The 15153-nt window shown below is 40.1% G+C and overlaps 1 protein-coding gene and 1 long non-coding RNA gene across 7 annotated transcripts in view; one reads left to right on the top strand and one right to left on the bottom strand.

Moving 5' to 3' along the window:
- LOC121510892 overlaps positions 1-2072 on the bottom strand; it is a 123875-nt gene extending 121803 nt beyond the window's left edge. For all 6 annotated transcript variants that reach the window (XR_005991997.1, XR_005991998.1, XR_005992001.1 and 3 more), the window contains exon 1: positions 1755-2072. This is a non-coding gene — a long non-coding RNA (uncharacterized LOC121510892). The remainder of the gene's footprint in view (positions 1-1754) is intronic.
- The window catches only part of hmgcll1 (3-hydroxymethyl-3-methylglutaryl-CoA lyase-like 1), a 29240-nt gene continuing 14517 nt past the window's right edge, over positions 431-15153 (top strand). The window contains exons 1-7 of the mRNA XM_041789228.1: positions 431-655; positions 2544-2621; positions 3138-3245; positions 3617-3712; positions 3909-4057; positions 6227-6290; positions 6946-7134. Coding sequence (XP_041645162.1) covers positions 560-655; positions 2544-2621; positions 3138-3245; positions 3617-3712; positions 3909-4057; positions 6227-6290; positions 6946-7134 — 780 coding nt within the window. The 5' untranslated portion in view covers positions 431-559. The remainder of the gene's footprint in view (positions 656-2543; positions 2622-3137; positions 3246-3616; positions 3713-3908; positions 4058-6226; positions 6291-6945; positions 7135-15153) is intronic.

Below are 15153 nucleotides of genomic sequence, written 5' to 3'. Positions count from 1 at the left end.
TCCCAGAAGCCTTCAATTTTCACTAGAACTGCTGAATGTTTGTCTAATTTTATTGCTTCATCAAGATATAAAACATAAATTCTCAGACTTACAAAAAACTTATTTTCACAAGGAAGAAAAAACCCTTTAGAGGTCTCTTGAAGTAAACTTCAATTTGTACAAGGTGAACTTTCTACCTTCCTATTGTGGATGCACTATTTTAATCTTTTCTCAAAATGTTTTCACTAGATTTCCTCATCTAAAGCGCAACACAAATCTCCCACATCACTCCATTTCTCACTTTGCTTCACACCATTTCCTCTCAGACTCCATCCTCGCTTCCCTCTGTTTTCATCCCCTCCCTAGCAGGGATGTGGCTGCCATGGCAACTGCTGACTCATCCTTCATCACATGCAGCCATCCTCTGATACCACCTCCTCACGCAGCAAGGCTCTCCCTCCTTGTGGCCTGCATTAGTATATTGATCTGATGCTTCAATTTGCTAGACCAGTTGCAGCGGTCTTTGGAGGACAGTCTCAGAGGACACAGGGGTGCAGCAGGCTGAACAGCAGCCATCCGGATGGGTAACGTACCCACCTCAGTGAAGCACTGCCTCAGCTATGAGCAACTCATCCAGGACTACCCATGGCTAAGACGCTGGCTGCAGGAGGAGAAGGTGGGCGTTGTTTTCTTGTTTCTAATCTGCTGCACATGCTCTGCCACATGACTCTCTCATGACAGAGGCTGGAGCACTGCAGCCAGCTACGGATGACAGCGTGGATGCTGCATACTTCTTATATAACACTCCCCTTTCAATTGAAATCTTGCTCTAGTTTCAAATGTGTTATGTGCAAAGGCTTCTGTCTTAGAAGTTGTAGATTGTTTCCTTATTAATTAATAGACTTTATGTAACTAAAAATCAGAAAAGGTGTGTCTGCATTCTGTTATGTAACTTCATTAGACTGCCTCATGATTATTTCACATTATTTTAACCAGAGAAATACTGTCAACAAGTAGACAGCTGTTGCTCCTGGTCCCATACATTAAAATACGACTCAGTTATCTAATTCAATGTTTGTATTTAGTGAAAGATTCAAACAAGGTGAAGACAGTCTTTCCCCAAGTAGTAGACAGACATATGCTACATAGCCCATGTCTACTACTTGGGACATTATACATAACTACTTCGGTTTTCCGGCCTGGATATTTGATAACTTTGAGTCTAAATTGACCTTGTCAACTTGTAAGCCCTACTTTGTTAGTAAAAAAATAATTAATGAATTAAAATAAAAACCTATGTATTAAAACTCTTCATCTAAAGCGCACATGTATGAATAAGGAAAAATGAAGTTTAAGAACAAGAACTAGAGTTCTGTATCGACATTCAGGCATCAAAGATAGCATTGTATTTGATGGATTGAGGAGCGTTGGTCAGAACTATCACGATAAAACTGTGTATCAAAAATGCATTATTTTCCCCTTTCGTGATGATTGGGACTAACTATTTGAGTAAAAGCAAAATTACCCCAGCACAGTAATACAAGAAGAAGTCGGCTTGGTAAATAAACAGCTCCTTGTCTCCCCTTTCACCATTTCTAAACCAACCGGGGTTTTGGTCTAACCTGTAACCGTGTTAACTGCTGACTTTGCTTCTGTGGTTGTCAGGGCAGACGGTAAAAACAGAGTCCTCGCGATTGCCCCTACGATTAGATTTTCACAATAATGTTAAAATTTGATGAGAACATCGGCAAAGAGGATTTTTTTTTTTTACTTACGAAAATCGAAGACAGACGCATTCACCCAAAAGTCGCCAGTAAGCAGGGTCACTCTTTAAACCGTCACACCTGTCTGGGGTACTGTGAACTAACTAGCTTCAGCAAAAACGTTAGATGCTAAAATTTGTTTCCTAGTCGGTGAAGCTTTGAAACTCAACACAAATATGTCCGCACCGAGTTAGTGAAAGAAATGAGACAAGAAGTGAAAACTGGACCTACACTGTCACTGTTGATGATCTGGCTCAAAGTTTGTTAGCACTAGTCGTTACCACTGACGTTGGCTGGTAGCCGTTAGCCATCACAGTGAACTGCCCTAACTGCCCTGGCGGCTGCAATCAATTGTATTAAGAAAATCGGTTTCCGGTGAGTTTCGTTGTGTCTAGCTTGCCTAAAGTGAGAAACAGGTAAAAAATAAACGTTGTTCTTTAAACTTAATGCTCAGCAATGGAACACATAAACCTCAACGAGGGCCTTTTCTTAAGAGATATGTAGTTCAATCCAGGAAATACCCTAATCCTCAGACGATCTCTTGTGGTTTGTGTGGAGTTACCCTTACCTTCTTTCCCAGTCTTTTCTGTGACACATCTCATGAGTTTTGCATCCTAATGGCATGACAGGTTTATGTTTTGTTTCTCATATTTCCTTTTGGCTTGCAGGCAGACAGTTCATGTCAGAAGTAACATGTCCTTGAGCATTCCTTGCCAAATAATAGCCTAACTTGGTTTCTGTTTTCAGTGTCTTGCTGAGTGGTTTTCATCACTTTACTGTCTTTTTGTTTTATTTTTCCAGACCATCACAGGACATGAGTACCCAGCGTTTGTTAGAATAGTCGAAGTTGGGCCTAGGGATGGACTTCAAAATGAAAAGGTATACACTGTCATTCCAGTCACGAAACTCATTTATTTATATCCCTTCTTGTTTTGTATAACTATATACTATCAACACTGGAAACCCCCTTCTTTCCCTCTATCTTTCATTTAAAATATAATCCATAACATATGGGGTGTTTTGCCATAATTGCCAGGGGCATGTGTTTCACATTTTCTTTGAAATTGAATAAGAAAGATGACATGGCTTCTGGCTTAGTTTCCTCTGCTTAGCATGTCACTGCTTTATGATTTCATTATTACACTCCTGTAGCATTACAGATTGCACAGGATGCACAGATAAGTTTATTTACCAGCAAGAATTACAAAGAGGAATATTGTGTATTGTCAGAGATCACACTAAATTCAACAAGTACAAGATAAAGCATGAATATCAATATGTCTGGCAGGAGGTGTAGCCAGAAAAACAAAACCTGCAACATATCTTCTTGTCCTACCTCCCATCTTGAATAGAATCAAATCCAGAAAGAGCTGTTTCACTTTCATTGTTCCCCAGGAAATTGTTCCGACAGGGGTGAAAATCCAGCTGATAGACTTGCTCTCAGAAACAGGCCTGCCTGTGATCGAGGCCACCAGCTTTGTGTCTTCAAAGTGGGTACCTCAGGTAATAACTCTTCTTTGTGAAAAGCAAAAGAGTGCTGAGTGATTTATTACACTCTCTTTCTTGTCTTTGTAAGTACTAAGGAAATGTGCTCCTTCTTGGACATGCATATGCTTTGGAAAGAATACTTGAATACTTTCAAGCAACTCTAATTTTCCCTGTTATACACAGTACCTGTATTTATGCTGTGGAAAAGAAAAAAGTGTTAAATGTTTGTTTTTACAAATAAATGTTAAATGCAAATGTAATTCTACCCTTTATGAAAAGCATGCAGCCCAGAAGCATGTGAAAACATTTGTGCAGGTAATGTATTCTTGAGAACATGATGTTAAAGGTTTATTTTTCTACATCATATGTTTTCCCCCTTCATCCAGATGGCAGACCACTCTGATGTTCTCAAAGGCATCCAGCGAGCTCGTCATGTTCAGTACCCTGTTCTGACACCTAACATTCAAGGCTTTCAGGATGCCGTAAGCATACATTTTCACTTCAGCACTATATTTGTTGCTGTAAACTATAACTATATGCCCTTACTTGTCAATTGTAATTAATTCTTGGAACCATAGTCCTTTTTGGCAGATAATTCCTGCACTTACGTAAGTGTGACTGAGTCAAAGCGTTCAAAACAGTTTTACAAGTTTGTTTTTCTTTTCTGCTTTATTTAAGGTTGCAGCTGGTGCAACTGAGGTGGCGGTGTTCGGGTCAGCGTCTGAAACATTCAGTAAAATGAATATTAACTGCTCTATTGATGAAAGCATGCTGAGGTTTCAGGAAGTCATTAACACTGCCAAAGCGCACCAAATTCCTGTCCGTGGGTTAGTACTCTTGATGTTAATTGTCACTTAGAATGAGTGAAAACACATATCTATGGTTGTTCTTGCTCTAATTTTACACTGATAATCTCTAAATTTAAACTGTTCAAAGTACTGCGGTTTCTATATGAAGGAGAGAACAGTAATGATACCTTTACAGCAAACTTCCAGATGTTCACCAGGTTATATCTATGCATAAGGAAACCACAAGTCCAGATGGACATTAAAGAAAACCAAACAGGGAAAGTCACTGAATTTAGCTGTGCCTTTGTCAGATATGGAAAGGCAAGCTGCCCATGGCAGTTGGAGTTTCCTCCATTCATATGAGCCTCCTGGTCCAAAAGAGATAAGCGCACTAGTTTAGCAATTCAATGTTAGCACTATCACAACACAATGTTTGTTGATTCATAAATGGCACAGAATCAAGATCGGTATAACCAAAACCATCTAATAAACAACTAAATCTATACCTCCTCTAAATCCTTTAGTATACATATGAGATACACTACATGGACAAAAGTATTTGGCCACACCTGTTAATCATTGAATTCAGGTGTTTCAATCAGACCTGTTGCCACAGGTGTATAAAATCAAGCACCTAGCCATGCAGTCTCTGTGAACATTTTGTGATACAAAATAGGTTGTTCTGAAGAGTGTGGTACTGTGATGAATGCCGCCTTTGCGATAAGATGGTTTGTGAAATTTCATCCCTGCTGGAGATTCGACAGTCAACTGTAAGTGATATAACAAAGTGGAAGCATTCAGGAAGAACAACTTAGCCATGATAAAACACATAGTGCGGGGGTCAATGACACACATGGTACATAGAAGTTGCTAAGGCTCTGCTAATTCCATTGCTGAAGAGTTACGAACTTCCCCCTGGCATGAATGTAACAAAAACTGTTTTTCTGTGACTAAGCAGCAAGCCTCACATCCCCAAGTTCAGTGCTGAACTTCAGATGGAGTGGTGTAAAACACAACGACACTGGACTGCGGAACAGTGGAAACGTGTTCTGTGGCGTGGTCGATCACTCTTCTATGTTTAGCAGTCAGATGGGCAAGTCTGGTTTTGGCAGATGCTGGGAGAACATTACTTGCCTGACTGCATTGAGCCAACCTCAAAGTTTGGTAGAGGAGGGATATGGGTATGGGGCTGTTTTCCAGGGCTTGGGCTAGGCCCCTTATCTCCAGCGAAGGACAGTTTTTATGCTTCACCATACCAAGATATTTTGGACAATGCTATGCTTCCAACCTTGTGGCAACAATCTGGGCTTAGTTCTTTTCTGTTCCAACATGACTGTGCCCCAGTGCACAAATTAATGACTTTAAAGACATGGTTTGATTAGTTCAGTGTGGAAGAACTTGACTGGCGTGCACAGAGTCTCACCTCAACGCCATCGAGCACTTTTGGGATGAACTGGAATGGTGATTACGAGCAAGGCCTTCTCATCCAACATGAGTGCCTGTACCTCATAAATGTGCTGCAGAGTGAGTGGACACAAATTCCCACAGAAACACTCAGAAATGTTGTGGAAAGCTTTGCAAGAGGAGTGTAGGCTGTTAAAGCTGCAGCAGGGGGACAAACTCAATATTAAAGTACACCTATTTGAATACAGTGTCATTACAGTCCCTGTTGGTGTAATGGTCAGGAGTCCAAATACTTATTTTCATATAGTGTATCTCACTTGGGGCTGCATGATGGCACAGTGATTGGCGCTGTTGCCTCACAGCAAGAAGGTCCCTGGTTCGCTTCCCAGTCAGGGCCTTTCTGTATGGAGTTTGCATGTTCTCCCTGTGCATGTGTGGGTTCTCTCCAGGTACTCCGGCTTCCTCCCACCAACAAAAACATGCTCGGTAGGTTAATTGGTGACTCTAAAATTGGCCGTAGGTGTAGAAAATGGATGGATGTATCTCATTAATAAACAGATGAGCAGACCAAATAATAATGGCAAAAACTCATCAGAATTGCATTAGCCTTATTCAAACAGAATCAAGTCTGTATAACAACTGAAAGTAGTAAAATATTCTTCTTTGAAAATATCCATTGTCACTTCAGCTAAATCAGGATTACAGAAACAACAGCTTCAAGTTTCCATCTTTCAGTGACTTGGCATTATAATTTGAAAATGTTACTTTGAAAATATTTAACCCCTCACAAATGTTGATTTCCAGATATGTTTCTTGTGCCCTTGGATGCCCCCATGAGGGACACATTGAACCTTCCAAAGTTGCTCAGGTGAGAAACCTTGCGTTAAGTTTTATGTATTTTCCTTCTTGATGAAGGAGCTTGTCAGTGGTGCAGTGGTAAATCCTGTCGCCTCAAAGCAAGAACGTTGAAACTTGGTTGGACAGGGGCCTTTCTGTATAGATTTTGCATGTTCTCCCTTTGGACGCTTGGTTTCCCTCACAGCATTGTGACTTCCTCCCACAGCCCAAAGACATGCCTGTTAGGCTAATTGGTGACTAAATGTAAGTCTGCCTGTATGTCGGCCCTGTGAATGACTGGCAGCCAGTTCAGGGTGTACTCCATATCTTGATCAATGATAGCTGAGATCGGCCCCAGCACCTTCAACCCTGAACGGGGCAAGCTGCATAGATGAAAGATTGATGGATGAATTCTTAATGAACATTAAGGATAAAAGTAAAGGTCATTGCAAAGGTCAAATGTTGTGCTACGTCACTTGGTTTAAAAACATAAAGTTTCCTTTACTTGAGAAGATTTAAAGTTATTTTACTTCTTCTTCATTTAATTTTTTTTTACCAAACTAACTGTACTCTGGTTCATAATAAAGCAAAAATCGCACAAAACTTTTTTGTGTTTAATAACAATAGATCAAATTTCTTATGTAGTTTTAATCTTTGACTAGTTAAGGAGTTTTCCCTGTCTCTAGGTGGCAAAGCGGTTGTATGAAATGGGCTGTTATGAGATTTCCCTTGGTGACACCATTGGTGTGGGTACTCCAGGCTCCATGGTTAAGATGCTGCAGAGTGTTATGAAAGAAGTGCCCAGCAGCGCTCTAGCAGTTCACTGCCATGACACCTACGGACAAGCTCTGCCCAACATTCTCATTGCTCTTCAGGTAAGAACACATGAAATTTGTAGTTTGATAAGCATTTTTCAAATATCTCAAAATTCCAACTGACCATTATAATTACTTCTAGCATGACTATGAATTTGACTGTGAGTATTGGCATCAGTGCAAGAAGAGGTTTTGTGTTTATGTGGCGTTGTAGCTGTGAAAGCAGTGGTGATATAAGGCTGCGATTTTTTTTAAAGATTTCTAAACAGATCATTAACCTACACTGCCTACAAAGATATTCATCCTCATGGATGTTTAACCCTTTTAAGGAGTGTTCTTTGTCTTCATGGTGTAATGGTATTAAGGAGTACTGATTAACTAGTGACTGGACTCTCCAGACACAGGTGTCTTTATACTTTCACTTTCAGAGACACATTCACTGCACTCAGGTGATCTCCATTTCACTAATTGTGAGACTACTAGCACCAGTTGGCTGGACCTCTGTTGAATTAGGTCAGTCACTTTAGAGGGGTGAAAATTTATGCAGTCACTTATTTTACATGACATATTTTTGTTGAATTGATATTGCTTTTTTGTATTTTGTCAGAAAAGCCAATTATATTGACCTTGATTGATTTGTAAATAACTCATCCAACTTTGACTGTTTGTCATCATAGAAAGTTAGGGCAAAATTGTTTTATACCATTCAGAGGAATGGCTAACCTGACAAACATGGATTTGTTTCGCACATCCATCTGGTAAACCTCCATTGACATTTTTTGGGAAAGGGCAGAGCCTTTGAAAAAGAAGTCAAAGGGTGATTGGCTAAACGTTCTGTCTGTCACATCTTTACTGGTAAATCAGAGCAACAAAACGTGACGTCGTAGCCCCAAGGTGCACCACAACTGACGAATAAACTCCATAGAGAGCTACATAACGCAAACCATGGTGACTGTAGACATGTTAGTATGACTTTTGTTGTTTTTGAAAAGAAAACAACTCAGTGCTGTTCTTTGTTCTTCTTATAACGAAGAAATGTCATCAAGTTCTGATAAAACTGGCGCTTTAGCAGCATCCACGTTAATGTCTTTCACCATAATTGCACCAGCCTCTTGTTGCTGCTTGCTTACATCACGACTCTGCCCCTCAACGCTGATTGGTCGTGTTACTTTCTAACCGGGCCCAAACGGTTCAGATGGGAGCTTTGCAAGATGGATTCGCCAGTGAAAAACTCGGAAATGGGCGAATCCATCTGCTTTGCAAGGTTAAGGAATGGCTGCTCCTGGGAGCACATTAGTAACATCCTTCCGTGCCATATTGCACTTGTGTATATACACAGTCTGACACAGCAGGTGCCAGTATGCATGCAGAAGGTCAAAGAGAAGATTAAAAGAAATAAGAGCATGCACAAAAATTGCTTCAAAAACCTGATGTTCATCTTTCCTATAGAAATGACTGTAAAGTATACAAGTGGAGCTTTACTTTTGGTGAAACTATCTTAAAGCATATTTTTTTCTAGCATTCTTAAAGTACTGGGAACTTCTTCAAGACTGCTTCAAAAATTGGGCCAAGTGATGTGTGAATTCTTGGAAATGATGAAAGAAGGCGTTGAAAACTCTGCAAAATCCTGGAAATTACCAAATAATAAACTTTGAACACAGCAAACTTACAGATATCTAAGAGGGGGGAAACATTGAGCAGTCCTTATTTTCTCTGAGCAAAAAGTAATGTGTGTGAAAGAATGAAAAAGCAGTCTGATAGTTGTCAGAAGTCTTAAATTTCCAGTGCTTTCTCCTATAGAGGTCTGTGGAGGGCCTACAAATACTGGCATGATTTAAAAAAGAGATTGTTAAGCTCAGAGTAGGAAGTATGGATTCTCCTCTGTGAAACCACAAAGCAGTGATGCATCGTCCTGTTTGATCACCCTCCAATGTAAAATTGTTCGACAGTTTTCCTTTCTGCTCTCTGTTGGCAAAGATTCATCGGGCACCTTCCCCTTCTCATGCACATCCTTCTCCTTATGATGAATATCAACACTGTTGTGGAGAACCACAGGCCGATTATGGATAAAGGCCCGGCCTTTGCATAAATCAATGTTGTTACTCGTGACAACATGAAAGGAATAACCAGATGTTGAAACAAAGTTGAGGTAGACATTCTTGTTCCAGGATATCTTTCAGCTTCCTTAAGTAACTGCCAACATTTGGAGATCACAAGTTTTTGTGAAGGTTTTAAATCATTATTTCTGCTGGGGATAATCACATGCTGAGCTGCTCGCCATCCATCTTTCTAGACGATTTTTCAGAGCATGCATTACAGCATATTCAAAGACAGCATATTTTCTTCATTATACAAAAAGTCGAGGATAAGTTGAGTGTTTATTTTTAACTAGAATCAAAAGCAAAAAGACATTAAAGTCTAATCAAATGCTACATTTAGGCTGATTGATTTTAATTTTGGTGGTTTAGGGTTGTTTAAAATCCCTTTAGAATCATTTATTTTTTTGCATGTAAGAAATTAACCACATATGGAATCACGTACAGCATATAAGCACCCTGGGAAACTTAAATCTGTGATTCCATGTTCGCCTTGCTCTAGCAGGCAGATTTCTATCCAACCTGATTCAGGTCTGTCCAAATACAACAAAAATATGGGGTGAGTTTGACATGTTTAGTGATTGTGCAGAGACACTGAGGCATTTTGCAAATAACCTTTAACATCCAAGATCCCCCCCACTATTTTAGGCTCTGTCATCAGTGAGCAACCTAAAGCTGATGCAGAAGTGAAAAAACTGTAGCTCTTTGAGTATTCACTTTAGACTGACTGTAAAGTGAGGGGAATCCCCATCCGGTCTCATTCTATGGCCTTGTCCACAATTAGGTGGGTATTTTTGAAAACAGAAGCTTTTCTGTGAGTTTTGTCCTTCTGTACACATGCATTTTAGGTTGCTGAAAATGCACCTTTTTTTAAAATCCTTTAAGGATGAAGATTTTAGAAACTTAGCTTACAGTGTATCTGTGTAGGTGGGGATAAAACGCTTTTGAGTTTGTAAGGTAACACTGTGTGCCAGTTTCTCCTGTTTGATGCCACTGCTGTGCAGTGTTATCACTTCCATTTCAAAGCCAATGATGGACACTAAACTTGTGCTAGTTTTAACGTGGCTAACTGGACTTTTGACATGTTTACACATACACACACAGTTGTTTTCCCACTGATGAACAGAGATGCCTTAATGAACTACAGAGGTCACTGCTACTTCATACAACACTCCAAAGACACAAATGCTGTCACGAGTCGGTGCTTCTGGACGGGACCCAGTTCAAGTTTGTGGAATGGCGTGATCTTTGCAGAGGAATGGCGAGGAAACTTTCATGTCAAAGCCATTGTTTTCTTTGAGTGAGCTGAACTTTTTTATAGAAACAAATGGATTCTCATAGAACCACTGCTGTTGATGTTCTTGAATTTTTCCACAAATGTTCACTCTGGCTCAAGAAACAGCCAGTTAGATTTTGGAGGGAAAAGGCCAAGGTCATTAGGGCATCATAGCTTTTTATCACACTGATGTGTTGAAGAGGGAAGTATCATTCTAATGAAGCCAATGAGGTCAGGAGGGAGAGAGCTTGTCCAAGCACAAGCTCCACATGCACACTCAGACATGCAAACACACAGCGCTGCACTCCCCTGCTGGCTCTGCTGATCACATTTTTGCACGCACGTACAAAATTTTAAAATGAGACATTTTTGAAAGCTTACTGTGCAGACGTTATATTGCCATCACCTCGTTTTCAGCTTGGCTCCTTCATGAAAATGAGTGTGCCCATCTCTCTGCAGTAAAATACAGCTTTCCCTTATTCTGTGGTATCAATCCAGATTACTCTCCTCTGGTGAGAGGACAGAGGACACTGAGGGATGGGGATGATACAGACCATAGACTGTAAAAAGATTTGGACAAAGCCTGTGTGACTTCAGCCGTTTGATTACAATAGGCGGACTCAAACAGCTTTTGAAGCCAATCCTGTACTGAAAGAGCAGTCTCAACCGAACTTTGGATCAACCTAACAGCAGAGAAGAGCCCGCCCACTGAGCTTGACTTCCTGTCAGCTAGCTTGCATTCTGGCTAGATAGACAGATAGGTAGCATCTACCTGTCAAGCTATCTGTCAATCAAATGAGACGCACCTATCAGTGTGCATTGAGGTTTTTCTTGAATATAATTAAAACGATTGTGGTACAAAAACATTAACCCCCAGTACAGTGTGAAGATGTGAAGACATTAGCTAACGAGACATGTTATGTTTTTGAACCAGGCTGTAAACCAGTTTATTTATAGTGTAAAAAATGGCTTTTTAACATGTGCTGTGTACGTGACTTCTGGTGTTCCTGCAGCCAGCCTCAAGTGGACACTTGCCGTATAACAATTTTTTGCACTTCCGTATTGGCTTCATTTTTCAGGACCGGAGGTTGCTGCTTGATACAGTCAGGTGTTTTCCTCAGAATGTAGTTATTATTATTTTTTTAAAGATTTATTTTGGGCATTTATTTGATAGAGGAGGATAGTGGATAGAGTTGGAAACAGGGATGAGAGTGGGGGAGAGACGTACGGTAAAGGGCCTCAGGCTGGATTTGAACCCAGGCCGTCTGCGTACACGGGGCGTGCCTTAACCACTCGGCCACCTGCGCCCTAGAATGTAGTTATTTAAGTGGAAATGAGTGCTTCTGAATGTAGTGGAAAATTTAGTTAAGACTTAAGGGTCAAACTGTTTTTAAAATTGACAACAGGAAAAAGTATGACTAGTCTGTCTCCAAGCTTGCAGCAAATACCTGTGGAAACCCCTGGGGCGTTCGTCTAAGCTTAGCCAAAGAGTGTAAATCACAAAAACAACTGAAATTCTCTTTAGAGACTCCTCATACGATACTGCATTACTGTCCTAACGTTTATGAAACTAGCTGTTAACCTGGATGTGCCCTTAGCTATAATGGCAATGTGTCAGTTTTAGACATCATGAATGTATCCTCTGTTTGGCAAGTATCAAGAACGCACAAAACAAATGTGTAGGTTACAATGGGACGCACAGAAAAGCAGGAACCATCAGTCAACGAGGAAGAGGGGCATTAAGAAACATGATCTAAGCCTCCCCACAAAGTAAGATGATTCACAAACTGCCCGCTGAAAAAAAATCCCAGAATGTTAATGAACATAAGATATTTCCAATGGGGCCGTCCATCACAGCACTCACTAGTATTGTTTAGAGGAAGAAAAAAATGTCAGGGACTATTACAGTAATACGCTGTGTTTCTAAACAGCTCACAAAAATGTAATTAGGTTGTAAACCCCAGTGGAAGAGCTCTCAGCAGGGTGCTTTTCACCACATTGCCCACAGCGAATGTTAAAGTGACATAAATCCAGACATAAAACAGAGGTAACACAGATATGGCTGTATCAGTTCTCTAGAGCACATTGTCAAAGCAGAAGAGGAAGCTCATTGGGGGCTGGGTGGGTCAGCAGATGTGAGGGGGGTCAGCACAAAGACTCACCTATTCAGTGTCTGTTGGACAAAGCATCTGAGAGCTAGGTGGATCGAAAGGGCCCTGGGGGGCTCCTAACTCATCTGTCGCTTGGCTGTTGAACTCTCTGACAATGCTGCGCTTAAAGGCCAGTGGAAAACGATCTTTTCATTTGCTCACTGCTCAACGTGATGAATGGGGCTGCAGCTGCAGACAAAACAGGGGAAACTTTGGAAGCACTTCTGACACTCCTGTAGGCAGAAAATTAATAGGCTTTTACAGTAGTTTTTGCTTAAATGACTTTAAATATTTGAATATAAATTTGTTATCATTCAAATCATTAAATAATGATAAATTTAAGGCCCGGAAAACTAATTTTATGAAGAGACTGGATAATTTAAAAGGCACTTTAATGATATTCCTGGTTAAGAGAATATCTAGTTACCACAGAACACTAAGTTTTCCAATAGTTAGAATGTTATTTTCTTTACATTTCATGTCTTAAACTGAGAATGGTAGACAAGATATGACTATACTTCTTGCTGTATAACTACATGCTTTTTTAATTTAACCCAGATACTTTTCTACCAAGCAGAGGTTTAATGATATAAAGTAGTAAATTAAACCCACAGATTAAGGAGACGGATCATATTCGCTGAGATCATGTGGAAGACATTTGCCATGTAACTAACAAAGAATTGAAAAATACTTACTAGTAGATCTCTTAGAAACTCTCTGTAATCAAACTTAACAGATGTAAGATTTATTGAGAGATTTATAATTTTATTCATCCAATATGCTCTTTTTCTTTAACCAATTTTTTACTGCTCTGGTGCATTCTTCAAAGTCAACTGTGTGAGGACACAATGCACCCAGAGTGCAGGAAAAACATCTATCAATAGAAATTATGTTTTCTATTTGCCCAATGTGCATCTTTTCTTGATTTTCCACATACCTGTCATCATTTGTTACACTGGAGAGCTGATATAGCAAAGCTAAACTATATAAAGCAGCAAAATAAATTCATATCATTGAAGACACAGTTCATGTTTTTTCAAGATAACATAGATTTATGCTACCTAAATGAATAAAAGCAAAACTGATTGACATTTACTTTTCATTTTTTTAAATTAAACAGAGATTTACAGCATTAATACATTATTCACAGTCAACAATTTAAGGAGACACAAAAAGCAGTTCTTAAATGATTGTCATTTCAAAAGCTTTTTTTAATTGTTATTTTTCAGATGTTGAATATAAAATGCACAATGCAATTCTTCATATTTAACTATCTGCACAAAAGTTAAAGCATTTTTTGGAGGAATCATAATAATCTTTACTTGATTTCTTTATCTTTATCCATGCTGCTCATTAATGACATAGTAACATTGTTTGCAACTATTATTAACTTTTTTTTTTTTTTTTTAAAGGTTTATTTTTGGCATTTTTGTGCCTTTATATGATAGCAGAAGATAGTTGAAAAGAGCCATAAACAGGGACGAGAGCAGGGGAGAGACATGCGGTGAAGGGCCTCAGGCCGGATTTGAACCCGGGCCGTCTGCGTACATGGGGCGCGCCTTAACTACTTGGCCACCTGTGGCCCAATTATTAACTATTTTGACCATAAACAAGCACTTAAGTCATATTATTGCTGAAAATGTTCGAGATAGTTCATACTTTTGCTACCTAATGCCCAGTCCAGACCACAGAAATGCAGCTGAGATTGACTGTTTTAGAATCTCATACAAAACAAAATAGTTGAAATCAGGTGTTCCAATCACTTCCATGGCCACAGGTGTATAAAATCAAGCACCAAGGCATGACGACTGTTTCTACAAACATTTGTGAAAGAATGGGTTGCTCTCAGGAGCTCAGTGAATTCCAGCATGGTACTGTGATAGGATGCCAAGTCCAGTCGTGAAATCTCCTTGCTCCTAAATATTCCACAGTCAACTGTCAGTGGTATTATAACAGAGTGGAGGCGATTGGGAACGACAGCAACTCAGCCATGAAGTGGTAGGCCATGTAAAATGACGGAGCAGGGTCAGCCAATGCTGAGGCGTATGGTGTGCAGAGGTGGCCAACTTTCTGCAGAGTCAATCGCTACAGACCTCCAAACTTCATGTGGCCTTCAGATTAGCTCAAGAACAGTGCGTAGAGAGCTTCATGGAATGGGTTTCCATGGCCAAGCAGCTTCATCCAAGCCATACATCATCAAGTGCAATGCAAAGGGTCAGATGCAATGGTGTAAAGCACGCTGCCGCTGGACTCCAGAGCAGTGGAAATGCGTTCTCTGGAGTGACAAATCGCACTTCTCCATCTGGCAATCTGATGGACGAGTCTGGGTTTAGCAGTTGCCAGAGAACGGCACTTGTCTGACTGCATTGTCAGGGGGATTATGGTATGGGGTTGTTTTTCAGGAGCCGGGCTTGGCCCCTTAGTTCCAGTGAAGGGAACTCTGAATGCTTCAGCCTACCAAGAGATTTTTGACAATTCCATGCTCCCAGTTGCAGTTGCTTAATTTGTTTGTGAATGAAATAGATTGTTAGTTATTACAAGAATAAATTATCAAAGA

The sequence above is a fragment of the Cheilinus undulatus genome, linkage group 6, assembly GCF_018320785.1.
Source record: "Cheilinus undulatus linkage group 6, ASM1832078v1, whole genome shotgun sequence".
NCBI classification, from domain to species: domain Eukaryota; kingdom Metazoa; phylum Chordata; class Actinopteri; order Labriformes; family Labridae; genus Cheilinus; species Cheilinus undulatus.
Note: the sequence above shows the minus strand (reverse complement) of the source record. Positions and strands in the feature narration are given on the sequence as shown.